Raw genomic sequence first — 27195 nt, forward strand, 5'->3', positions numbered from 1 at the left:
GAAATAAACTTTATCATACGTAGATATAAGAATAAACATCCTATATAATAAAGAGGTAATATGCAAATTGACCATCACTCCAACACACAAGATGGGCGCCCCCATGTGGTCAAAGATGGCCCACTCCCATGTGGACACAAGATGGCCAGCAGGGGAGGGCAGTTGGGAAGGACCAGGCCTGCAAGGGAGGGCAGTTGGGGGCAATCAGGCCTGTAGGAGAGGACAGTTAGGGGTGACTGGGCAGGCAGGGGAGGACAGTTGGGGGGGAGGACCAGGTCTGCAGGGTTGGGCAATTTGGGGGCGGGGGGGGGGGGGGACCAGGCCTACAGCAGAGGGCAGTTGGGGGCAACAAGGCTGGCAGGGGAGGGCTGTTGGGGGTGACTAGGCTGGCAAGGGAGGGCAGTGAGGGGGGGGGAACCAGGCCTGCAGGGGAGGGCAGTTGAGACAAACAAGGCCTGCAGGGGAGGGAACTTGGGGGGGGGGGGGACAGGCCTACAGGGGAGGGCAGTTAGGGGTTCCCAGGACAGCAGGGGAAGGCAGTTAGGGGCGACCACGCTGACAGGGGAGGGCAGTTAGGTATGACCAGGCCAGCAGGGGAGGACAGTTAGGGGCGATCAGGCCTGCAGGGGAGGGCAGTTGGGGGCAACCAGGTTGGCAAGGAAGGGCAGTTAGGGGTGACCGAGCCAGCAGGGGAGGGCAGTTAGAGGTGACCAGGCTGGCAGCAGAGGGCAGTTAGGGGCAATTGGGCCAGCAGGGAAGTGGTTAGGGGGTGATCAGGTTAGCAGGCAGAAGCGGTTAGGGGCAATCAGGCAGGCAGGTGAGCAGTTGGGAGCCAGCAGTCCTGGATTGTGAGAGGAATGTCCCAGATTGGAGAGGGTGCAGGCTGGGCTGAGGGACCCACACCCCCCGCACAAATTTCATGCATAGGGCCTCTAGTGTATATATATATATATAAGCCCAGCGACTGCAATGGTGGAACAACCAGAACAATGGAACGACCAGAACAACAGGAATGACCGGTGGCTATGACATGTACTGGGGCAGCCAACCAGCCTGATTCAGGCCCAGATCAGTCCCCAACACCCCAATCGGGGGCAGGGCTGGCCAGCCAACTGCCCGTAGCCCCTCCCCCCACCAGCCTAGTGGTCAGTGCATGTCATAGCTACAAGTCAAATGGTAGGATGGTCTCTTAAGCTTATATATATATACTAGAGGCCTGGTGTATGAATTCGTGCATGGGTGGGGTACAGCTGGCCTGCCCCAATGGGAGCCAATCAGGCCGAGCTGGTGGCGGGGAGGGGACACGGGAGGTTGGCCAGCCAGCCCTGCTCCTGATCAGAGTGGGGGAGATGATCGGGGGCGAGGCCAGCAGGGGGAGGGGTCATGGGAGACTGAGGGGGGCTGATCGGGGCCCCGATGGGGCCGGTTGGCCACTGCAGTGCGCATCATAGCAACCAGTTGCTTGGCTTTTATATACACTGAGTGGCCAGATTATTATGATCTCTGAACGCATTATAATCTGGCCACTCAGTGTATATCCTATATAATAAAAGGCTAATATGCAAGTTGTCCCCTTGACCAGGAGTTTGACCAGCAGGCAGGCCGGCCAACCGCCCATGTCCCCTCCCCCTAGCCAGGCTGGCTGGACCCCACCCATGCATGAATTCATGCACTGGGCCTCTATATATATATATATATAATTCTAATATATATATTAGAGGCCCAGTGCATGAATATATATATATATATTCAGAAAACATAATAATCTGGCCACTCAGTGTATATAGATAGATAAGTTCTTTGTTTATCTCTTCTCATCCCTCAAACCCCATATCCAGGTATGTCAGTCTGTTCCATGCATCCCTGCTTCGGGTCTTATTTTGTTGGCTTATTTCACTTAGCATAATGTTTTCAAGGTCCATAAATGCTGTCCTAAAGGGTAAGAGATCCCTCTTTTTTATAGCTACATAGCATTCCATAGTGTAAATGTCCCACAGCATTTTTAGCCACTCATCTTCTCATGGGCACTTGGGCTGTTTCCAAATCTTAGCTATTGTAGATAACACTGCTATGAATATAGGGGTGCACATATTCTTTCTGATAGGTGTTTTGGGAATTTTAGAATACATTCCCAGAAGTGGGATTGCTGGGTCAAATGGAAGTTCCATTTTCAATTTTTTGAGGAAACTCCATACTGTTTTCCACAGTGGCTGCACCAGTCTGCATTCCTACCAACGGTGCACAGGGTTCCCTTTTCTCCACCTCCTCACCAGCACTTGTTTGTTGATTTTTTGATGATAGCCATTCTGACAGGTGTGAGGTGATATTTAAAATTGCATTTCTCTGACGATTAGTGACTTTGAGCATTTTTTCATGTGTCTCTCGGCCATTTGTATGTCCTCTTTGGAGAAATGTCTATTCAGGTCCCCTGCCCATTTTTAATCAGGTTGCTTCTCTTCCTTTTGTTGAGTTGTATGAGTACTTTATATATCTTGGATATTAACCCCTTATCAGATGTATCATTAGCAAATATGTTCTCCATTCAGTGGGTTCCCTTTTGAATTTGATGGTGGTTTCTTTTGCTGTGCAGAAACTTTTATGTTGATGTAGTCCCATTTGCTTATTTTCTCTTTAGTTTCTTTTGCCCTAGGACAGTGGTCGGCAAACCGTGGTTCGCGAGCCACATGCGGCTCACAAGCCGCGGTTTGCCGCTCTGTTGACTAATGAGTTTGCCGATCACTGCCCTAGGAGATGTATCTGTAAACATATTGTTACAGGAGATGTCTCAGATTTTACTGCCTATGTTCTTCTCTAAGATTTTTTTATGGTTTCATGCCTTATATTTAAGTTTTTTATCCACCTTAAGTTTATTCTGTGTGTGGTGTAAGTTGGTGGTCTAGTTTCATCTTTTTGCATGTGTCTTTCCAGTTTTCCCAGCACCATTTATTAAAGAGACTGTCTTTACTCCATTGTTCTTGCCTCCTTGGTCAGATATTAATTGACCATAATGGTGTGGGTCAATTTCTGGGGTCTCTGTTCTGATGCATTGGTCTATATACCTGTTCTTGTGCCAGTGCCAGGCTGTTTTGGTTATAATGGTTTTGTAGTATAGTTTGATATCCAGTATTATGATCCTCCTACCTCATTCTTCTTTCTCAAGATTGCTGCAGATATTCAGCGTCTTTTATGGTTTCATATAAAGTTTTGGAGTATTTGCTCTAGCTCTTTGGAGTATGTTTTGCTCTAGAGAGGGCCTGGCTGTCATAGCTGGAAGGGGTGACAGCTCTCTATCACTGAAGAACTGCTTAGGTGAATCCTACCAAGTTTATAAAATTCCTTATTGCCCTACAGTATCTGGAATAACAGAACTTTACAAATTTGAATATGAATACAGATACTTCAAACCTACACTATAAGAAGTTCCTTCAGAAGTTGATGTCTTTAGAAATTGTAAGGAAGTAGCACCATCTGCTGGGTGAGAATGAAAAGAAAATGTGAAGAATTTGTTTCTTAAGAAATGTGTAACTGGGCACTTTTAAAAATTATTATTGTCACCAAATAGCTGTTGCATACTTACAGTGCTGGGACCTGGGCCAGTGGAGGTGAACAGTATGTCAGTATTCTATTCTAGCTTAACTCCTCCATTTTGGAGAGGTATGACCCAGATTTTGTGTATGATTTTGTGTTTTATAGTTGTAATTATAGTAAACAACTTTATATTTAGCTTTTCCACTTAAGTCATTTACTCTTATCCACTTGTTACATCACTAAATTTTTACAAAGCAATAGAATATATGCTCATAGTAAAAATAAATATTATTCTTAATGTTTGCAAAAAAATTAAATAATAAAAATTATTATTGTCATAGATATAATCAAGTTTCCAAATAAAAGCTTTCTGGGAGCTTGGAAATGGAGACCTGAGAAATGAAATCCTTCTCAGAAAACAAGACAAATAGAGGGTGTGTGACTTTTCACGTGACCATTTCCGACTGATGGCTGCTCACGTGAAACCCAGGTAAATGAAAGCGGCTTTTGGTAATGATGAGAGGGTTGTTTATAACCTGAAAATATCATTATCAAAGAACTGACTGTCTTGGTAATTTTAGAAAGTTTACGCATATGAGGCCAAGCCTGAGTCTAGGCCTCCAGTTCCCTTAGTTCTTATTAGTAAAAGGCCAGCAGGGGCCCTATTGTCACGCCTACTTATTGGCTAGTGTTGACATAACATAAGAAACCTGTAAAGAATTTTTACGATTTTATTTGAGCCAAACTGACAACATATGCTGGGAAGCAAAATCTCAACAGATTGAGAAAATGCTCCAAGGAATGGCAGTTTTGTAGCTTATTGTACATTGGAATTAAACAAAGAAGGAGACTTAAGTAGGGTTACATGTAGTCTATTGCTGGTAGGGTAAGAGGACAGGAGAAAGCGTAGCAAAAATATCTTTAGGACTAGATAAAAGGCAAACGGAAAAACACACGTACTTCTTTTACCTTGGAAGGGGGATACATTGACAGCACATGGAGATGACATGTGGGGAACAAGATAACAATGAGGGGTTCTGTGCTCTCATGCTCTGGTGGCCTGGTGTTCGGGTGCAGTTGTCTGTGCCTCCTATGGGTAGGAAAAGAAATTTACCATGACATTTCAAAGGTATGTTATGCTAGACACATACTAGGTAAGAAAAATGAACAGGGCTCACATAAGGTCCAGATGGACTTCGCTAAGGAACCTATAGGCCTGGGACATGACTACCCGCCATGACCTACGCAGTTAGGAATTTGACCAGACGACTCTGAGTTTATCAAGCTTTCCATGTGGCTCCCCTGAGCTTGTCAGATTAATTGCATAGTCCTCTTTCCTTTTACATCAGTATCAGCAATTAATGGTGAGATGTTTTCACAAAGGCAAGAAAAATGAAAGTTTTCTGTTTTTCAGCTTTCAAGTATCTGTGCTCCATTTACTTAACTGACATGTTCTCAGAACTTGAAGATTGCTTCCTTGAGAAATTAAGTTCATAGTTCTATTTGGCCATTTTTGAAAGGTTGACTTAGTTAATCAGAACAGCCATGGAATGAACCTGTTCTGGAATCCTACCCTGACATTTCTATCCCAGCTTTGTCTGTGATGGGCAGTAGTAATGAGAGAATGATAGAGCTGGGAGGTACAAGGGATTTCAATAGATGTTGAAATCTCTTAGGACATGTTACCAACCCATTTATCACCTAGCCCAGTGGTCAGCAAACTCATTAGTCAACAGAGCCAAATATCAACAGTACAAGGATTGAAATTTCTTTTGAGAGCCAAATTTTTTAAACTTAAACTATATAGGTAGGTACATTGTTATTAACTTAAGTAGGGTACTCCTAAGCTGGCCTTTGCCAAAAACTCAAGGGCCAAAGAGCCACATGTGGCTCGCGAGCCACAGTTTGCTGACCACTGACCTAGCCTCATTCAGCCAAGCTTCTTTAAGGCATTCTTTCCTCCCAGCGTTTTCCCCTCTGGGTATCAAAACTGAATATATTTTATATTGTTCTGGTCAGTGGGCTTTTGTGGTCAAGAAAGAAGACTTAGCCCAAGAATTGAGAGCCCAGACTTTTGAACCAGATTACTTGATTTTTTTGACATCCCATTACCCTCTAGCTGCCACTCTCTCCCTCATTTCCCATTCCTCTCATCCTAAGCAACCACTGTAAAAACCACGTAAAACAGTGAGCTTGGCATAAAGATAAAATGTGCTTTATAGCCAACTGTCTAGCAAATACATCTAACTATTGTTAAGCAAAAAGACAAAAAGATAGTTACATTTACTGAGAGCTTATTGTGTGGCAGACACTAGCTGATTTAAGAAATATTTTGGCCCAGGTCAAGGCCGGAGCATGACTACATGTCCTCTATATGCCCCTGACAGAACCACTTCCTGTGACAGAATGTTCCAGGGGCTCTGTAACCCTCACAAAATGCTCTGAAAGGCTGCAACAGACACTAGACACATACCTTGCTTTGCAATGACCCAGGACGTCTGTAGGAGAGACATGAAACCTGGTCCACGTATTGTGTCCAGGCATCCACAACTCGTCTGGGGAATGGAGATCTCCTGAAGGAGGCTGGCTTAAAAAGGCACCTCAGAACCTATGAGAAGATGTGGAGGTCAGGCCTGAGTTGGTTATTGATTATTGATTATTGCCTGAATGTCAGAAGGAGCAGTGGCAGCAGGAGGCTACACTTGAACTTCCCTGACATTGACCCCTGCCCCTTAGGCTTGAGTGCACTACAGAAGGAAATCACTGAGACCTAAGTGACAGATCAGTTTCTGTGGGGCCTGTTGCAATATCTCTGATCATGAGACTCCAAGGGAGTTTTCCTACTGCAGAGAGAGAGAAGCATGAAATCAGCAGCCCAGCGGTAAGAGCAGAGAACATGAGAACAAAGGAACTACAGGCAAACTGCGCCCATGAGGCCGCCCAGACATAATAGAGTAATGGGAGAAGCTGCTACAAAAAGACCAAACTTTCTATCAGCCGATAGCTCTGGACTCACAGCCTTGAGATTCAGTATATTGTTATAAATGTGAAATATTTAATGTCCTAGCAGGAGAAGCCTAAGGCTTGTGGGTTATGTGCAAGTAACCTTCACAATTAATTTGACAGGATAAAAAAAAAAAAAAAAAAAAAAACTGAGCTGGGTGAGGTAATTTATCTAAGTGCACAGAGATCATAAGTGGCAGAGCCAAGAGTCAAGATCAGAGCTCCCTGACTCCAAAAGCCAGGATCTTTCCCCTAAACCTTAAAGCTCCTCAAGATATGGGAGATTCAAGGGTGCACAATCAGTAAGCATGTAGAGCGTTTCAAAGAATAAGAATAAAAAATGACATGTATTGAGCAATGCATATATCCTACGTCATTTGACTGTGTAAAAGTGTGATTGACTGAGAAGTTTTCCAATATTTTGATACCTTTTTCTATTGTGTTTCTATCAGTCAAAGAATAATGTCAGGGCCTTATGCTCTTGAGGTCTAGCTTTCCCTTTTCCTCAGAGTGAGAGTTACTAGGACTCATTTCAGAGCCCTCAGCCAGTCAAGGGATTAAACTGCTCTCTCCCCAGCGGATGAAAACAGAGGCTTCCAGAAAGTGTCCCAAGCCTAGAGTTTGTGCCCCAGTTGAAATGTGGGAGGGTTCTGTGTATTTCTTCAAGTGCTTGGGCTGTGCATTCTGGAGGAAACAAGTCTTTATAGGAGGATGTTTGAGTACCTGTGAGAATTGACTGTACATGCTGCCTCTTGAGCACCTGGTGTACAATGGGCTGTGGCCAAGCAGTCAGCAGAGAAGAACATTGTGAATAGACATTAGTCAGCCCTCCCCAAGGAGGCCATCTCCAGTGTACAGCAAAGAAACAGTGCTTAGCTACTGCTGAGCATTTAGAAGGCTGAGCTGCCATCCATTTTTGTGAAGGTTGTGTACTTAGTGGCTTTGCATATAGAAACCAAATGGATCCAAGGGGGAAAGGGCCATCCCTATTGACCAAGAACCAAGCCCTTCCCCATTTTTCTAGGAATATGCCAGCACCAGGGATTTTGTAAGCTCCAAGGAGGATAGCTTCAGTAAATACCTGGTATGGGACTTATCATTGATTGACCTTGATTTGGAGGTGACTTTATTTAGAAAATAAAAATCCATGATATCTCCTGCACCTTTGTCAAGGAGCTATTCATATCTATTATACACACAGTAACCCACTTTCTATTCACACTACATAGTACTGAGGCTTAGTATCATTCTCTCTCTCTCTCTCTCTCTCTTTCATTGTTTAAAGTATTACATATGTTTCCTTTTTCCCCAATTGACCCCTCCTGCTGGAGGCTAAAACCAACAGTAGCTAGCATATTAATGCAAAAAGACCCATTGGAAGGCTAATGGACTTTGATATTCAGCAGGGCTGAAAATCAGCATAATATCGCCCTGCTGTTGGTTCAGTGGCTGAAGGCAATGCCCTAACCTGATAATCCTTTTACTGTTTACCAAACTCTACCTTTGATATGCCTGTATGCATTGCTAAGGGCAAATGTGTATTCAAGTACATAAAAAGCAGACCAGCAAGAAGTCAGTGTGCATCTCCAAGAGGGAGGTTTCCACCTGCCCTCTCCCCCATACCTTCCAAATTCATATTTCTTGATTAGTGTTTTCATTTGTGCATGGCCCCTTCTTCAGATCCTGAACCCTAAACCGTGCTGGATGCAACACCCTCCCAGTATCATTCTCTTCTTACAGATAAAAAAATTAACCCTTTGCACTCACTTGCTTTTTTCTCGATTCTTTTATTCTAATGCTAACCGTGTCAAGTCACACTCTACATCGGAGTGCAAAAGGTTAATGCTTAAAGACCTTGTCCATGCTCACACTATCATTGTAAGCCTTTCTTATAATATGAAGAGTTAGGCCTTTCGCACTTACCACTCTTACAAAAAGCACTGCAACCCAGCTTCATCCACATGCCTGAAAATTAATTCAAGGAGTCTGTCACCAGAAGCTATATAAACAAATTGTTATTTAGCATAAATAGAATATGCAGCAGAATTCATCCTTTAAAAAATACTTATTGATATTTGATTGTGTATAGAACATAACAGGGTTGAATGTAAACAAGTGCGTCTTCAATTTAGTTGGAGAGATAGAACATATATTAGTAAAGGAACATGTAATTAAGTTTCAAGAGAATGTTTCATAGGTAATAAATGCTATAGGAATTTGGATTGGAACACTAGTAGACGGTCCAATGGAAAGATCCTTAGATAACAGGATATCAGTTCCAATTCTGCCAACTGGCCACTTCCAGCTCCTTAACCTTCAAGATTCTTCCTTTCTCAGTGCCTCACTGTTAGACTACATTGCCCAGTTGTTTCATCAAACACCATCTAAATGTTGCTGTGAAGATATTTTTTAAATGTGATTAACACTGATATTGGTAGACTTTGAGTAAAGCAGATTACCTTTCATAAGGTGGTGGGCTTCATCCAATCAGTTGAAGGCCTTAAGAATAAAAACAGGTTCTCTGAACAACAATAAAATAAAAGGAATTCTGCCTCCAGACTGACTTCAGACTCAAGACTACAACATTCATTCCTGTCAGAACATCCAGGTTACCCACCAGCCCTTCAAATTGCAGACTTTACATTCCCCACAATCACATGAGCCAATTCTTTAAAATAAATCTCTCTCTCCAACCAGTGGGATATACACATACTATATATATGTTCTGTGACAGTAGGCAGTTAGTTAGATAATAAACAAAGAGGAGGGAGCAAAGGAAACCAGATATCCGATTAAGCCTGAAAAAGCTTTACAGTCACCCCAGGGAGTCCACTCTCCACCCACCCCCAATAGGAGTGGGGGAGAAATGGCACAGAGAAATTCCTTTCCCTGAGTGCATGCACAGTAGGAACCAAAATGACAACCATAAAGCAGGAGGAGACTAGCCTGGGGAAAGGACCAGATAGCATAAGGGTACAAGCACCCAGAAAATCCAGGAAAGAGGTTGGATAGGCAGAAGGCACCAGCACAGGCTGGGGAGGGCTGGGGGGGCGCGGGGAAGGTTGAGCAGAGGGGAGAGGCAGGAAAGAGATTGGGGTACTTTGAAAGAAAGCCTGCTCTTTCCCCAAAATCAAGGAAATATATAGAAGTTGAATAAAGACCCGGCTCTGTGGCAGCCACGTGGGCCAGAGTGCAATCCCCACCTGGACACCATGGAGCCTTGGCAGCAAGCATGGAGAAGGGGAAATGAGGCACAGAGAAGTTAACCAACTTACCCAAGGTCACACAGCTAAGAATCTTGATGCCAGCTGGGAGCAGAGACTGGGCTGGATTCCTGGAGCCTCAGCTGATGGCACTGCAGCTCTGGTTCCTCACTCTCCAGGCCAGGTAGGCACAGGTGCAGGCCTTCAGCCTGGGAAAGTGGACTTCTTTCCCAGTGAGATGAGCTGGACAAGGCACAGGACATGGTGTGACCAGGCTCTACCAGCTGAGGGCTGGGAGAGCACTTTGTGGAGTGCTGCAGCCTCTTCAAGGGCCTCCGTGTCTTGCGCACCCTCCTTGGAGCACGCCCGCACCCTTCTCTCAGGCTGTACATTTGCTTTCTTTTCTCCTAAACTTTAAGGGTCCCCACAAGACCTGTAACCACGGGAGCAGTGGGCTTTAAGCTTTAAGGACTCTCCTTTTGCCTCTGTAACCTCCTTTCCTGAGTCTAGGCAGCCCCTTCTAGGCTTACTCCCATTGCTGGGATCTGGCCTCTTCTCTCCTAAGCCTTCCCTTTGTTTTTGTTCTAATAAGTCTTGCCTTTATGGCTTAAACTTCTCCTATGTGTGTGTCCCTGAAATTCCTTTCTGGTGACAGAGCAAAAACCTATTTCCAGACCATGTTGGGGCAGACCCACCTCAGTCCCAGTCTTTCTCCCCCCCACCTCCACTCCCCCACAAGAGTTCTATTTCCCTAGAAAACCCTAAGGCAAAAGCTGTCCTTAATGAAGAACTTACTTTGACAAGAAAAAGGTGGAAAGCGATCAGAAGAACTGTAGAAGTACAATTTACTCTCAACATATTTTCTGTTAATCATTTTTTTGACCGGAACCTTTCTTGACCCTCCAGCTAAATGCTCTAAAAGTGTTTCATACTTTTTCCTTCACAGAACTCATTACCATGTGTTAAATACATGCCTTTATGTGATGTTGAACAGCCGATTTTGAGTATTTATTAAGTAGCAAATATTGGAACGTTTCATAATAATATATTTCAACTTGCACTTGAAAGGAATATTTCATTTTACGAGTTTAGAACGGTTTTTATACAAATATCTTTCATCATACATACATCGATAGTAATTTTGTGTGTTAAATTAACTTCCTTCTCACAGTCGGTGTTGGAATAGCAGCTACAATGAAAATTTTCAGCAAAATGTTTCAGGTCTTCTACCGAGGATTTCCCTTTTATTTTGAATTTTCCGTTTGGATCAGTTTCAATAGTGAAATGCATTGGGTTCAGATGGAGATAGTCACTGGAATCCACGTTTTTCCTTGTGCAGAATCCTTTCTCCTGGCAAAACACCTGGCTACACATTTTGGCTGCTAGGGTGATATTGATTATGTAAGGATTCAGAGTGGTATACATATAATTGTGTAGTTTTTTGCAGGTGGCCTGTAAAATTATAAGAAGGTCAGCATATCAAAATCCAACTTAGTTCATATGTGCATTTATTCACTGCAATAGGGAATTGCTAAGGAAACATGGGGGGAAAAAACAAACAGACCCAGCAAGCGTTAAGAAATATTTTATCTTTTTCACGTTAACAAACAAACTTATTCTGGTTTTTGGTAACATTTATAAGTTTCACATGTTATTTCATGTCACTGAAATAAATGACTGATTGAGGCTTAACATACCTTAGCCTTGGTCTTCTTTAATAATTTATAAACTAGTGAGGGGGGCGGGCAGAATGTGCTCTGGGGTCCATCTTCCCTGATTGGATTGGACTCCAGTGAACTTGTAAGTCTCACAAGCCTTCTACATCTTAGTTTCCTATCGGGGTGACCTTGGGCAAATGAATTAACCTGGCTGTGCTTTAGCTTTATCATCTGTAAAATAAGAATAATTATAGCATCTACCCCATGTTGTTGTTGTGAAGATAAAGAGGTATGAGGTATATAAAAGTGTTTAGCCCAGGGCCCAGTATATTATTAGTTAGCCTTCAAGAAATTATAAATCAATGTAATAAGTACCACTTATCAAAACTTGTCAGCTAAGTTTAAACAACATTGGAAAGAGGGATTTCTAAATTGCTAGCTCAAAACAACTACACATGGCAACTGAGTATACTTTACATTAAACGTTATATATCGTTCAGGTTATGGATGAATTATAACAACTCTTTTCCAAATATACTTAGTTGGCAGAGTATTGAGTGATGAGGAACTAAAATGATTCCTCTTGATATTAGTGCATTCTAAACCTGGGCCATTGTCTTTTAAAAAACATAGGAGTTAGTCACTTTCTTTCTTGAACAACAGTATCGAGTGAGCTGGCTGTGCTAGTCCTTCGGGTAGGTCAGCAAGCAAGTCAAGGAATCTTTCACTTGAATCTGTTTCTTGTTACCTTCCTTGGGGTGACACCATCGATGGTAGGCAGAATAAAGGCCTTTCAAGGATGTCCATACCCTAACCCAGTGGTCAGCAAACTCATTAGTCAACAGAGCCAAATATCAACAGTACAACGATTGAAATTTCTTTTGAGAGCCAAATTTTTTAAACTTAAACTTCTTCTAATTCCACTTCTTCAAAATAGACTTGCCCAGGCAGTGGTATTTTGTGGAAGAGCCACACTCAAGGGGCCAAAGAGCCGCATGTGGCTCGCGAGCCGCAGTTTGCCGAGCACTGCCCTTACCCCCTGGAACCTGTGACTATTTAACTTAGAAGGCAAAAGAGACTTTACACATATGATTGAGAGTATGGACCTTCGGATGGGGAGATGATCCTGAATTTTATCAGGAGTCCTTCAAAAGGTACAAACTTTTCCAGCTGGTACTTAAAAAAACATTAGATGGAATAGGGAGGGGGAGAAAAAAATCAAAGAATCAACCCAGCATTGCTGGCTTTGAAGACAGAGGAGAGAGCCAAGAGCTGAGAAATATAGTGACCTCTAGGATCTGGAAATGACCCTTAGCCACAGCCAGCCAGAAAATAGAAATCTCATTACTACAAGCAAGAGGATATTGTTTAAACCACTGCTTGTTGTAATTTGTATTGCAGCAATAGAAAACCTCCTCTTTTTGTAAATTGATTTTTTAGAGAAAGAAAGGAAGAGAGACAAACATCGATTCGAGAAACATCGATCAGCTGCTCCCACACACACCCCAACAGGGGATCAAACAACCTGCAGCCTGGTGTGTGGCCTGACCTGAATCGAACCCGCCATCTTTTGGTGCCTGGGACGATGCTCCAACCAACCACACCGGCCAGAGCAAGAAAACTTCTTCCTAATTCTCCAATAGTTTTGCATGGTGTTTAAAGTTTAACTTCTCTCCACTTGTATATAGACTCATGTCATATAATCCTTTTTCTTTTTTTTTGCACTTTAATAACAGCTTTATTGAGATATAAATTCACATACCGAATCCCTTCCTTCTTCTTTTACAGCCTTCCCTCACCCACTCTACCTTAGACATCCTAGTTGTTTCACAAGATGGCAGTTTTGTTTCAAACTGCACTTACTGTTCCCTCTGCTTGGAATACTCTTTCTTCTAGTTTCTAACATGGTTCACTCTATCTTGTCCTTCAGCTCATGGATTTAATTAGACAATGCCCTTCTCAGACACCCTTTCTACCTTCGTACATCTATTTTAATTCTGCATAGTTCATATCACACCAAATATTTTTCTTGTGTGCCTATTGTTTCTATCCCTCCAACTTTAATGTAAGTTCCATGAATGCAGGGACTTTGTCAACATTCTTCCACACTCTATTCCCAGTGCCAAGAATATATGAGAATGTATACCAAGTTCAGATGACATTGCAGTTGTCCACAGAGACAAGAACTAGGCAAAAAGTGGAATGAAAGAATGAAAATGATTTGAGAATCATTAGCCTACTCAAGGTGTAGTCTTTGAAAATATCTAAAACTGACTTTAAGAAAAATACTAGTAAGTCCTGGTTTATAGCACTTTTTATTACCTATGGTGTAAATACTCCTACCATTGCAAGTTTTAGACTACCAACCTGACATCACTGAATGCAAAGCCATTATACAGTATGGTAGCATGGTGTGCAGTAACACATCATTGCATAATATTTCTACTTACAGAGACAATAGATGTGAACAACCCCAATAAATGAAGTAAGTAATTGACACATTGTGGGTATTGATTACTTTATTTTTGACACAATTTATTTTACTCTACATTTTTATAATTCAATTTTTAATAATTGCTCTGTTGAACAACCAGTTCACAAAATTTATGAATATTGAATAATCAGGTCTCATGAGCTGGGACCAATAGAAGCTGGCTCTATCACACCAATGGATCTAATAAAATGGAATGGAAAGGAATGGTTCGCTGACATTTGATAACAATTGTTTTAAGTAAATTGAAACTGAATTTGCAATTACCAGTTTCTCAAGTTGTCAGTGAATCTCGGGAAACGTGACAAATAACCCATGACTATTGATTATAAATAACATAGAAAAAGAGAGGGAGTAATAATAGAACTAGCATTCAGAATTATCATAAATTGGGAAAATTGGCAAAAATATATAGAACAGAGTCCATAGGGGGCAATTACAAGGCAATGTCATTAAATGGAAAATAGTGACATTGAAGTTAAAGGACTGTCCCCACATGAATAATACTGAAGACAGTCTGAGTTCCTTGATAAAATATTGTGAATCTAAAATAAAAGTGCAAGTTAAGAAAAGCGTGACAATTAAATAGAATGTCACATCATTCTACTAATTAGGGAATGCCTGATTCACTCCTTATCAGAATAACAGGGAGTTCTCAGGTTATAAAAACAAACAAACAAAAAAACTGATAGTACAGAAAATTTATAAATGGTCCATCATAACCCATCAAGGACCCTTGAAAAGTAAGTTTATAGGTCTGGGAAAACTACTAATGAAAACTCGGAATATACTTAGGTGAATTATAATATTTAAATAATTCTCTGACATATGAAAGATTTTGCAAAAAGAACATGTATACCTTTCTCTGAATTTATATTTTATATTATTTCTCTTTATTGGGGATTAAACCATAGAAGTCTGCCAAATAGGCAAAAGGGCTCAGATTATCTTGAAAGTATTTCACAGAGATGACTTCTGTTAAGTACTTTTATAAACGAAGTAAAAATATGACTGGTCTCCTTAAGGACAAGAGATCAAAAGGTCTCTTCTGGTCTTAGAGTACAGTCTCTTCTCTGTGGGTCATAGGATAAGACCCCTGTGCCATGAACTTTATTAGATATTCTCCATGGCACCTACATCACTAGTATTTCCATATCCATCAGAGAAAAAGTGCAGCTCCAATTCAGCAGTGTCCATGTGACAGCTTTACTCTTGCTTTGAGACAAGAGGATCAAAGCGGTAGAAGATAAAGCCCTGAGATGGAGAATCAAGCAAGGATGAAAGTAAAGGAAGAGAGAAAACAATCAGGCCATGATAGTTAAAGGCTTTTTGAACTAAATAAAATGCATTAGGAGAAAAATGAATAAAATTCATATTCTACAGACCAAAACAGACATTTTTTTCCTCTCATAAAACAAGTTTTACTTAAAATAGACACCACTAAATAAATATAACCTGAGGGAAATAAAGAAAGGTTCCTTTTCCTTCCAGTTAGGGAAGCTTTGAATAATTTACTAATATTTTCAAAGAATAACTCCCAAGAACCCCCATCTCAATTTACTCTTTGCCCAGCCCTCACCACGCTACTCCTTAAGTCTTTCCCATCTCAGAGACAATTTCTTCAAGCCAAAAACCTTGGAGTCATTTTAACCACTACTCTCATCTATGCAATTCACCCAACCCCTCAGCCAGTCCCCTCAGTTCTACTGTTGAATTATATTCAAACCCAAACAGCTATGGTCCAAGCCATCAATAGCCTTCTTTCCCTGCTCCTACTCTTGCCCCTCTAAAACCTACTCTCAACTCAACTGTCATTCTTCTGAAATGTTCATCAAAAATTGCAACTCTTCTGCTCAACCTTCTAGTGGCTTTCCACCTCTGAGTAAAAGCCTATCACGGCCTATAAAGTCCCATCTCTGATCCTCTGCTATCTCACTGACCACACCCTTTAACACTCTCTTCCTTGCTCACTGCACTCCAATCACATTGACTTCCTTGCTTTTTATTGAAAAGTATATTCTGGCCTCAAAGCTACTGCACTTACCATCCCCAGGTATCCAGAGACTTGGTTCCTTATTTCCATCAGGTCTCTAATCCAATAGGACTTCAGAGAGGCCTGTTCTATGACTACCACAACTTAAATAATACGATTCCATCACTATCTTGCCTATACTGCTTCATTGCTCTTCATTGCAGTTATACATCAGTTACCTGACATATCTATACTAATAAAAGGGTAGTATGCTAATTAGACCAGATGTCTTCCAGACGACCATCCGGCCGTCCTTCCAGACAAAGCCAGAGCAGCTGCCTGAGGCTCAGGCAAGCCGCGAATGGTGGCTGCCGCAGCCCAGGGTTGGCCCAAGGCTCAGGCAAGCCACCAATGGCAGATGGTGGATGGTGTTGCTACTGCAAGGGCCCGAGGATCAGGCAATGAGGGCCAGGCCAAGGCTCAGGCAAGCCATGGTGGCTGTGAGGGCCAAGGCTAAGGCAGCTGCAGCTGCTGGCACTGGCAGCTGCAGCTGCTGGCACTGGCAGCAGCAGAGGTGTTTTGGGGACATCGCCTACCCCTGATCGTTCAGTCGCCTCCTGAAGAGGGAGGCCAGGCTGCGGCTTAAGTCTGCTCCCCACCATCAGTAGGACATCCCCTGAGGGCTCCCAGACTGTGAGAGGGCACAGGCTGGGCTGAGGGATCCCCCTCCCAGTGCATGAATTTTTGTGCACCGGGCTTCTAGTCCTATATAATAAAAGCCTAATATGCAATCGACTGAATGGCAGAATGACCAGTCACTATGATGTGCAATGACCACGAGGGGGCAAACGCTCAACGCAGGAACTGCCCTTAGCCCTCAGGCCCCAGGCCAGCCAAGATGGGTGCCAGCAGGGGCCCCCTGATTGCCCTGCCTGTTGCTCCACAGATTAGCCCTGTTCACCTGCCAGGCCTAGGGACCCTACCTATGCACAAATTTCATGCATCGGACCTCTAGTTATGTATATAAGTTTATATTGCCACTTATGAGAATATAGGTTCATGGTGAAAGGACTTTGTTCACTGCTGTAGTTCTAGCATCTAAACAACTACCTGGCACTTAATCAATAAGCTAAGGGTTGGGAACTTTTTCTGTAAAGGACAGACAGTAAATATTTTGGGGTTTTAAATGAGACGGTCTCAGCTATTCCTGTGTACTATAAAAGCAGCCACAGGTACCTAAACAAATGAGCTTGACTATGTTCCAATGAAATTTTACTGATAGACACTGACATTTAAACTGCACATGATTTTCGTGTATTATGAAAAACTATTTTTTTAATCCATTTTAAAAATGGGAAAATCACTCTTAGCTCATGAGCTGTACAGAAAGAAGCAAGCAGTAGGCCAGATTTGGCCTATGGACATTGCTTGCTGACCCTTGCAATAAAACTGTCACCAAATCACTAAATGACTAAGTGGATAAAGCAGTGCTTAATGAACAGTAGTTAAATGAATGCATTCATTCTTTTGAAAAGAGATATAGCATGGTGTAATAGAAAAGAAAAAAAAAAAATCAACCAAACACTGTCTGAAAACTGAGATTGTAGTCCTGGAGAATTTCAACTAGTCTAACTGAATTTCTGTTTTTTCACTGTAAAACAAGTACAATATTTTCTGCCCCTAAAATAACCGCACAAATGATAGTATGATGCAGCCAGTATTAATTAAGCACCTCCTGCTGTGTGCCAAGTATAGTGTTTATTTTATTATTTAATACCTCAACGATCCTCAAAAACATTAAAATTAAAAATGTTCTCATCTATGTCTTATCAATTCAACTTACCACACTTTGGCTTAAATTGAGGCTCCCCCATATTATAAGTCCAGAGGCACCTAGAGAAATAGTTTCACCAAGTGTATGTATAAGGTCCTCCTGGCAAATGAGACAGAAAAGTTAGCAGATAGGAATAAAATAAAAATGTTATACATAGGACAATAACACCAAAGCTAAGAATGATGACCTAACAGCAGTAATTTAAATTTTACATAACTTTCATCTATTATGAAATACAATTTTTCTTTTGTTTTCCCCACTATATAGCTCCATCTTTCACACTACCACTATCCTACTATGAAAAAAAATACAGGTATTCTATTATTTTTAGTTACTTCTATTGACAGTAGAGCAGGCCCATGAAAGAAAAAAAAGAAACTGAGTGAAAATATGGCCTATACTACCTAATCTTCCATGGTTGCTAAGATGATTGCATTAAAATGAAATGTATTCTTATTTTACATGCATGTGATAAAGCATAACTATAAATGTGCATATTTCTAAAGGATATTAAAAGCTAAGTTTCATTCCCTTCAAAAATGATGTTAGGCTGCAAAACGTTTATTCTCCAGAGCATTTGACATCTTGCTCCTGGCATATGATTGTCAGGTTAGCTCAAATTCTCATTAAAAAAAAAATTAATGATGTAAAATTCTATCACACACTATTTGTGGGCTCTATTTCATAGTCCTCATACCTTGATTTGCTCACCTGATTAAGGTATTTTGAAGAATCATCAGTAAAAACTGGGCGCGTATATATATAAATCGGAAGTGGACGTTTTTCATTGGGCACTACAGAAACCCGAATGGCTTCCTTAACACGGTTACGGACAAAGGGTGCAGCTAGTGGAGAAGATGATAGGATGGTATTCAAATAAACGGATGGGTAAAGAGCAGTGCTTTCATTCCACATCCAGTTGAGCTCATTATTTCTTCTCTTTTCTAAGTCAAAGCAAGTCCCATTGTAATTGGGTTTAGTATAATGATGATTGTAACAATCAGGAAAAAGATAATAACCCCATAAGTGTTTTGGTCGAAGGTGTATTCCCAATCTCAAGGTGCCTATCATGAACTCCCTTCCTGCTTTTTCAAAATTTACTTTGGCTACATTGGTGGCCTGTGCGAGAGTAAGGTTTTTATTTTGTTGCTGAACCAGCCGAACAGACTCATCCCTGTAAACATCTTTAGGTTTCCAGTTTCTTGCCCAGAGAGGCCTCCATTCTTCCCAATCAATGATAGCCAAGCCCGGCTTGTCTGTGGGCATATAGTACGCAATGTCTTGCGCAGCTTTAGTGAGATGCGCTTTTAAGTCACCCAACTGGGGGATTCCTCCGTGCACTTTTTTGCCATTCTTACCTATATGAGGATATAAGCCAAGTCTATCAACATAAAATATTGTAACAGGTTGTCCTATGGCATCTTTTGAAGGGTTTCCTATAAAAGAGAAGAGGCTCAAATCTATCGACACGTTAAACTTCTTAGGACAAGGCTCAGTTGGGGCATTCCAAGCCCAGAGGAAAGAAATATTTGGGAGAAAGGGGGTTGCTCTGTAGTCCTTAGTGAAGCAACATGGAATCAGAAGGAAGATGAACACAACCTGGGATGCTCCATTGGACCCAACAAAGCTCCTAAAGAAGATCTGCTTGAAGCTGAGCACTCCCATGGCAAAGAGCAATGACTACAAAAGTCACATTTCTTCCTACACACTTTGGTTTACCCAGTGTTTGATGCAAGATTTATAAGCACAGGAGACAGACTCATGGAATGATGCTTCTTTGATGGGTAAAGGTGTATAACGATATTACTTTTAAATATTATTCTTCCTGCTTCATGTTTTAGGGAGATATTGCAAGTTGCTTCATCTAAATCTGGAAAAGAAAGAAATATTGAATCTGTTATACTCTATTTCTGTATCAGAGATTGTAAGCTTTACCAAGTTCTTAACTTTAAGTATAGGGAGTTTAACTCAATCTTTGGAGATGGAAGACTCCTGTATTTGAATTAATGAAGTCATCTCCTCTTATGTATGATACAAACCCTATAATAGCAAACATTTGTCTCCTTTTCCCAAATCATTACTGTGCAGCTGCAACAGGTTACGCAGCTATTTTTCCTCTTGCCTTCCCTGTTGTGCAGAATGCTATACCGATAAATGCCTTACCAAAGCCCCTTAAATAAAAATAATTTCCAAGTTGAACCTTTCATTCCTGTTTATTTTTTTAAAGACCAATTTATAGTGTCCTGACAAAAATTGAAAATAATCTTTCAGACCTGTGAGATTTTATTTTTTTGAAGGGGGGGGGGGCAGGAACAAGAAAAGGCAAAATTCACTTCTGAAATAGTAAGTCTAAAGTTTCCCTAAAACTACCGACTCTGTCAAAATCGCCTACTGAAGTGATATTTGGAACAGAGCTTTATTGTATCTCAAAGTAATTTACTCTCATGTTTAAAGTTAATAAAACATTTTAGGACTTTATATCTTCCCCCATATAATTCCTCATCACTTTCTCACAATCTACCACCCCTAGCTCAACCCCCCTTTTCCCTTTGTCTTGCTACACCTGCACAATTTATCATTCTTTCTTTAAATGATATACAAGCTCTCAGACCTATCCTATGCTTGGTACTTCATTTCTTTTCTAAAAAGTCTCCCATGCCACGTAAAAATAGTAACACCAAATAAATGTTTTTACACTTTTCTCCTGTTAATCTCTCTTTGGTCAGTTTAATTCTCAAGCCCAGACACAAAATCAGCTCCCCTACAGAATTCTACATGGTCAATTTTGTTTTAATGTCCTCCCACTCAATGTGAGGAAATTTTCTTGTCTCAACAAGAAACCATTTTGATGATGTGGTTTCAACAAAATTCCACTGAAGAAGAAATCCTCTTATAGCACGTGTTAAGTTACCCAAATTTAGCAATCAAAAATGTTGTTATTTTAGTATATATTTATGGAACTTGGATACCTGATAAAGTATATACAGCATAAATATATGCATGCGTCTGTGTCAAGAGGTATATTAACTATCATTAAAGTTCATATAAGATATTAAATCAACTTTCAAGTTTTGGCCTCACTTTCTTTTATATATTAGAGACAAATTTTATATATATATACTTTTAAAAAAGTGTGAGTAAAAAGTTTTTTGAAAATAAAAATAGCAAAGTCACAGAATCCTTTTGTATTAAGATGTCTATCAGTGAAATATCATAAGATCAATGGATTTGCACCTGTCCTATTAGCAATAACCAATGTTTCTCTTCCATTGACCAGTCAAGATGACTTTTGTTTGAATTATCAACATCATAGTTACTTCTTCTACATATGGGATTATATCAAGGATCCAAATGACCACTGTAGTCTAGCACAAACAGAAAACACCTATCTGTTCATAAATTACTTTTGTCCAAAGGTGATAGGGACCCAAATGGCACCAACATAACTAAGGAAATTTAATAATGCTGAAGATAAATGTCATTAAAGAAAACATATATATGAGCTCAGCTTCACAAGAGAATGCAACAGGTATTTTTTGCTCTGTAGAGATCCTGTAGAGATACCTGGCTTTTAAATGACCACCTAGGATGCAGACTGATTTTTTTTTTTCTTTAGGATAGAGAACTGGTTCAAAAATCTCGTCAGCTTTAAGTGATTTGTTAGTTATCTTTCTAAAAAGCCTTGATCTGTGGTCTAGCTTGAGAATGCACATTTTGTGAAAGCAAAACTCTGGCTGAAATCTCAAGCAACCAAATATTTCCCCAGCATATTCATCTCTTCCTCCACTTCTGAGGAATGTGTGGCGACTCAGTCTAGGTCAATCTTTAGCCAGCAACTAAAGGAAAATACAACCCAAATTGTTTATTATTCACATGAAAGTCCTATTTCTTTGAAGAGAAAAGGCTATGTGGTTACAGGTTCTTATGGGCGTAAGTATCTCATTCGGTGGATCCTACCTTGCAGCTCTGGTGTAACCCTCTTTGCCCTGGACATTTCTTAGCCTCTCTTCTGAGCCCAGAGAGACATCTCTCAGAGACTGCTTCTACAGGGCAGCCTTGCCAAACAGATCAGACTGTTGAGGTGTTAATCTCTGATTGCCACCAAGGCTACTTTAAATGTACAAAGGCTCTCACAAAAATTGTACTTATTACTTAACACCACTCCCAGTTTGCTTTCTTTTTTTTCTTTTTATTTTTTTATGGAATCATTTTGTTAAAATCTTTATTGTTGAAAGTATTATATATGTCCCCTTTTGCCCATCAACCTCTCCAGCTCACCCCTGCCCCCTGCCCCCTGCCCCCTGCCCCAGGCCCTCACCATCTGACCAACCATGGGTTGTGCATATACACTGAGTGGCCAGATTATTATCTCTGAATGCATAATAATCTGGCCACTCAGTGTATATCCTATATAATAAAAGGTTAATATGAAAATTGTCCCCTCGACTTGGAGTTCGACCAGCAGGCAGGCCAGCCAACCGCCCATGTCCCCTCCTCCCTGCCAGGCTGGCTGGACCCCACTCATGCACGAATTCATGCACCGGGCCTCTAATATATATATAGCACATGTATATAGCATGGGCCTCATACACACACACACACACACACACACACACACACACACACACACACACTGAGTGGCCAGATTATTATGCATTCAGAGATCATAGTAATCTATAATCTGGCCTTTCAGTGTATACATACAAGGTCTTTGGTTGATTGCATCCCACCCACCAACCTCCCTCGCCTTCCCTCTGAGATTCCACACTCTGTTCCATGCTTCCATGTCTCTGGATCCACTCTGTTCATCAGTTTATTTTGTTAATTAGATTCCATATATGAGTGAGATCACGTGATACTTGTCTTTCCCTGACTGACTTATTTCACTTAGCATGATACTTTCCGGGTCTCTCCATGCTGTCTCAAAGGGTAAGAGATTCTTCTTTTTGCTGCTGCATAGTATTCCATGGTATAAATTTACCACAGCTGTTTTATCCACTCATCTACGGATAGGCAATTGGGCTGTTTCCAGATCTTAGCTATTGTATATTGTGCTGCTATAAACATAGGGGTGCAGAAATTCTTTCTGCTTGGTATTTCATGTTTCTTAGGCTATATTCCTACAAGTGAGATCACTGAGCGAAATGGCAGTTCCATGTTTAATTTTTTGAGGAAACTCCAAACTGTTCTCCATAGTGGCTGCACCAGTCTGCATTCCCACCAGCAGTGTACTATGATTCCCTTTCTCCACATTCTCACCCAGCACTTGTCATTTGTTAATCATCTGTTGATGGTAGCCATACTGACAGGTGTGCCAGTTTGCTTTCAAATTTGACATGTCTGTCTCCTTTGTTAGACTCTAAGGTCACCTTGTGTCCCCAATTTCCAGGAATGTGACTAGTACCTAAGTACTTAATTGAATTGGTGAATGAGTCAATCTATCTATTCATCATTAATCTTTTCATCAAATAATTTTTTTCTTTTACACAGTTTCAGTCATTCTCTCAAAGCACAAGTTCATCTATTAGAAAAATCCAATTTTCTTACGCTACACATTAAGAAGATAAAAAATTAAAGAGATGACAACTATCAACTTTAAGTAACAATAGTTACTTTTGACCTTACATTGTTATATGGAAAGTAAGATGTATTTTTTTAAATTTTTAATTGATTTCAGAGAGGAAGGGAGAGGGAGAGAGATAGAAACATCAATGACGAGAGAGAATCATTGATCAGCTGCCTCCTGCATGCCCCACAGTGGGGATCAAGCCTGCAACCTGGGCATGTGCTCTGACCGGGAATCAAACCATGACCTCCTGGTTCATAGGTCAATGCTCAACCACTGAGCCACACCAGTAAGATGTATTTTAGAGGTTACAAATTATCAGGGACTATAAAGATAACATAATCTAATCTAATCTTATTTTCTCAGAACTGCCCCCAACTGCTGCCATTTCTTTAGCTAATGGTGTCATACAGTCTAAGCTTAGAATACTAGTGCCCCATAGCAGTCCTAGAAATATTCATTGGTATCTCCCTTTACAGTGTCTTTTTCCGCCCCCTCTTTTTGCATTGATTTTTAACCTTTTTCTTTATTAACAGAACCTTCCACCTCATGGCTCTTACTCCTGGCTGAAGGGTTAGGAGCTCAGATCCAGAAAAGGATTGAGACTTTATTTCTGCTTTCAGCTCTATTATGTGACAGCTGACAGATTAAAATTATATAATCATCAGGTATCACTTAACTCTAAAAATACATTGGTAATACCTGAATCAAGTTAACTCCCAGGGCTGCTGGGCTGATGTGGGCAATGCTGGCTAGGAAGCTCCATAAATCTGAAGCGCAGTGTTACTTCCCCTGGACCACCTACATTATTAAATCTTGCTTATTACGGTTCATTTGCATTTACTCCAAACTGTAAGACAGGCAGCTGTCATCAGTGTGGAGAGCATTGTTTTTAACTTATAGTACCCAGAAAAGCCAATACATAATTGGATTAAAAGTCTCTCTAGAAAAATTTAGGGATTGTGAAATCCTAGTCCAAGAACACCAAGGAAATATTTAGCATGGATATGATATCCTTAGACAATACAGAGAAGTTTGGGTGTAATAGCAGTAATCTAAGTCTCCTTTAAAGAACGTGGTCAATGAAGAAGGGAAGCTAGGAAGAAGAAAAATTAACTTCAAATTGTAGTCATGCAGTAAAAGTTGCATTTACAATTGAATTGCCCCTTTACCAGAGATCAGGGGGCATGGAGGGAGATCAGGTGCTTCTCGTTAAAGGAAACAGGACCCCTAAGTCTACCCTTCCACAGGAGACCTCAGTTAGCCCTCCGCACGGACAGCCTCTGTGGCCAATTACATCTCTAATTACAAAGAGCGTTTTGGACAACTTCACGAAAGTAGTCCTAGACGCACGTGGAGGGTAATTGTAAACACAATTATCCAAGAGAGTGGTGTAGCCATAAAATTGATTGATTGTAGTGAGCATTTAAAAAAAAAAGTAACATAGACTGTAATAGAGTGAAGTAAAATAGGATAGGGTAGGAAGCACTAGAATGCCATCGCATGTAGTAAGGGAGAGTATTATTTTATGAATCTTTTCTGTCAGTTATATATTTATATATGTATGTACTCTCAATGCAACATGTATTTTTTACTGTGGATCAATCCTCCTTGATATACAAAAGCTCTGGATTCTGACACATGTGTTTGGGTGTTGTTGTATTTTTAATCCTAAAACCATCCCTTTTCTAATTAATTGGTCTTGGGCAAGTTATTAAATCTCTTTCATCTCTTCAGCAACCAGAATAGAACTCTTATCTGTCTGAGGACTCCTTGAAGTAATGTTTGGAAGTGACTAAACTACTAGACTAATCAGTTTAGTGTTCTAGATGAAGCCCAAGAGGCCTGGAATCTGGCTTATTAATGTTGTAGCAAGTTGCCCAAACTAAGCACTTCACTTTAGTTGTTGCTTTTTGGTTTTATTAATCCTCACCCGAGGATATTTTTCTATTGATTTTTAGAGAATAAAGGGACATAGAGAGAAACATCAATGTGATAAACACACATCAATTGGTTGCCTCTCACACACGCCCTGACCAGGACAGAGATCATGCCTGCAACCGAGGTACGTGCCCTTGACCGGAATCGAATCCAGGACCCTTCAGTCCAAAGTCCAATACTCTATCCACTGAGCCAAACCGGCTAGGGCTAGTTGTTTTTTTAATTTTAAGCTCCCTAATTCTGGTGCTCTTGCTCATTACATTTGAAGTGGACATGTCACTCTCATTACAGAGATAAAAGTATGAAACAAACATGCACATTTTCTGAGAGGGGCGACTGGATATTTTATTGTCTAGTACAGTATAAAGTGGTGGACCTTTTTGCTTATGTAACTAACCATCCTACTTTGCTACTAAAATCAAATTCATTTGAAAAAAAGGAATTAAAGCTTACTCTAAATATCTTCAAATGTATGCATTTAACTAGACCCCATTGCAGGGCTTGTACCTCTAAACCACCTGCCTGGTTTTGGTTTAGATAGTTTAAAAAGAATGATGACATCTTTTATTAACTTTTTCATTCACCATTTGTGTGTATTTACTCCAAATGATTAATGGGTTAGCATGGCAATAGCTTGCTAAATTTTGATCAAGAAAATAAAAATACTATATGCACATTTACAAACTTTCCAAAGTTTAGAAACACTGTCTATATTATCGGCCTTTGATTGGAATATCATGTTTGAGAGACACATGCATAGACTCATATGTGACCAGACAACTTTAACGAACAAAGACTGACTTTATGGATGCTAATAAAGGGCCCTTGGAAAATATCAGCCTGGTACATGGCTTACAGGGTTCCCAGCAGCATTATCCGATCAGTAAGGAAGGTTATAAGAACCTCAGGATATTTGGTGGAGCTTGAGGGTAGATGAGTTAACCCTGTAATCTAAGGTCTTACAGGTAAAGTGTGATGGCAAATATCTGGCTTGGCTTCTCAACGTCTAGAGGCTATTAAAAGTCCAATCTGGAGATTCCTTATGAAAAGTTTGTACAAAAATGATTTAAAAGAGCCTATCTGACCAATTGCTCTTCTTGCTGCAGTGATATAATCAGGGCAAGGTTTTTGAAATTGGACTTTTTACAAATAAATTAGTATATATAATTTTTTATTGATTTCAGAGAGGAAGAGACAGAAACATCAATGATGAAAGGGAATCATTAATTGGCCGTCTCCTGCACCCCCCACACTGGGGATGTGTCCTGACCAAGAATCGAGCTGTGATCTCCTGGTTCAAAGGTCGATGCTCAACCACTGAGCAACATCCGCTGGGCTATATTACTCCTAATGTGGCTATATTTGATTTAAAAATTAGGGTGATAGTAGACAGAAACAAAAATATGTTTCTATAGAAAATATGTTACTCCCTTTTGGATTAAGATCAAGTTCTGTTCATCGTCTTTGAGGTTTTGTTTTCCTGCCTGAAAACTGGATTGGACCTTGAATTCTTCTATAGTCCTCAAATATCTGGCTACAACTATCCAACTGATGTTTCCAATTTCTCTCCTACTTTTGACTTGGAATCACTGAGAACTAAAGCTGCCCTTTTTCTGAAGCCTTACACACTGAAGCTGAACAACGAGATAGAATCTTGAGAGATCAATCCCCACAGTAGCTCATGCTTAGACTACCTTCATGCCTGTTGTTGTGTAAGCCATTCAGAAAGTTTACCTGAACACCGAATGATATCATAGGAGACATTCCAAGCTGCAAAGGTTGCTTCAACTCTAACATCAAGGAAACTGCTTTACTGGCTACCACCAAGACCCAGAAACTGGTTTACTTTGCTCCAGCCACTGAACTTTGTCTATCTTTTGTTTCCATAGAAATGCCTGGTTGGTTGCTTATATAATAAAGGCCTGACTTTGGAACCCCACCTATGTCACCACCTCCTGAAAAGAAAAGAACTACACTGACCAATTGTCAGGACTAACTG

At 40.7% G+C, this 27195-nt stretch overlaps 1 protein-coding gene across 2 annotated transcripts; it reads right to left on the reverse strand.

The window, feature by feature from the left end:
• Positions 1-10737: 10737 nt before the first annotated feature.
• On the reverse strand, positions 10738-27012 carry LOC129151440 (hyaluronidase PH-20-like). Of its 2 annotated transcripts, XM_054726373.1 has the most exons (5): positions 26931-27012; positions 19048-19559; positions 18401-18534; positions 17699-17788; positions 10738-11186 (listed from the first exon to the last, which is right to left on the reverse strand). In XM_054726373.1, exons 2-5 carry the CDS (start codon positions 19352-19354, stop codon positions 10815-10817), a joined length of 903 nt encoding a protein of 300 aa, XP_054582348.1. In that variant the 5' UTR covers positions 19355-19559; positions 26931-27012; the 3' UTR covers positions 10738-10814. The 2 variants fall into 2 exon arrangements, with proteins under 2 accessions (XP_054582348.1, XP_054582347.1); XM_054726372.1 differs by having other exon boundaries at positions 18401-19559.
• Positions 27013-27195: the final 183 nt, after the last annotated feature.

This window comes from Eptesicus fuscus, chromosome 14 (genome assembly GCF_027574615.1).
Source record: "Eptesicus fuscus isolate TK198812 chromosome 14, DD_ASM_mEF_20220401, whole genome shotgun sequence".
NCBI classification, from domain to species: domain Eukaryota; kingdom Metazoa; phylum Chordata; class Mammalia; order Chiroptera; family Vespertilionidae; genus Eptesicus; species Eptesicus fuscus.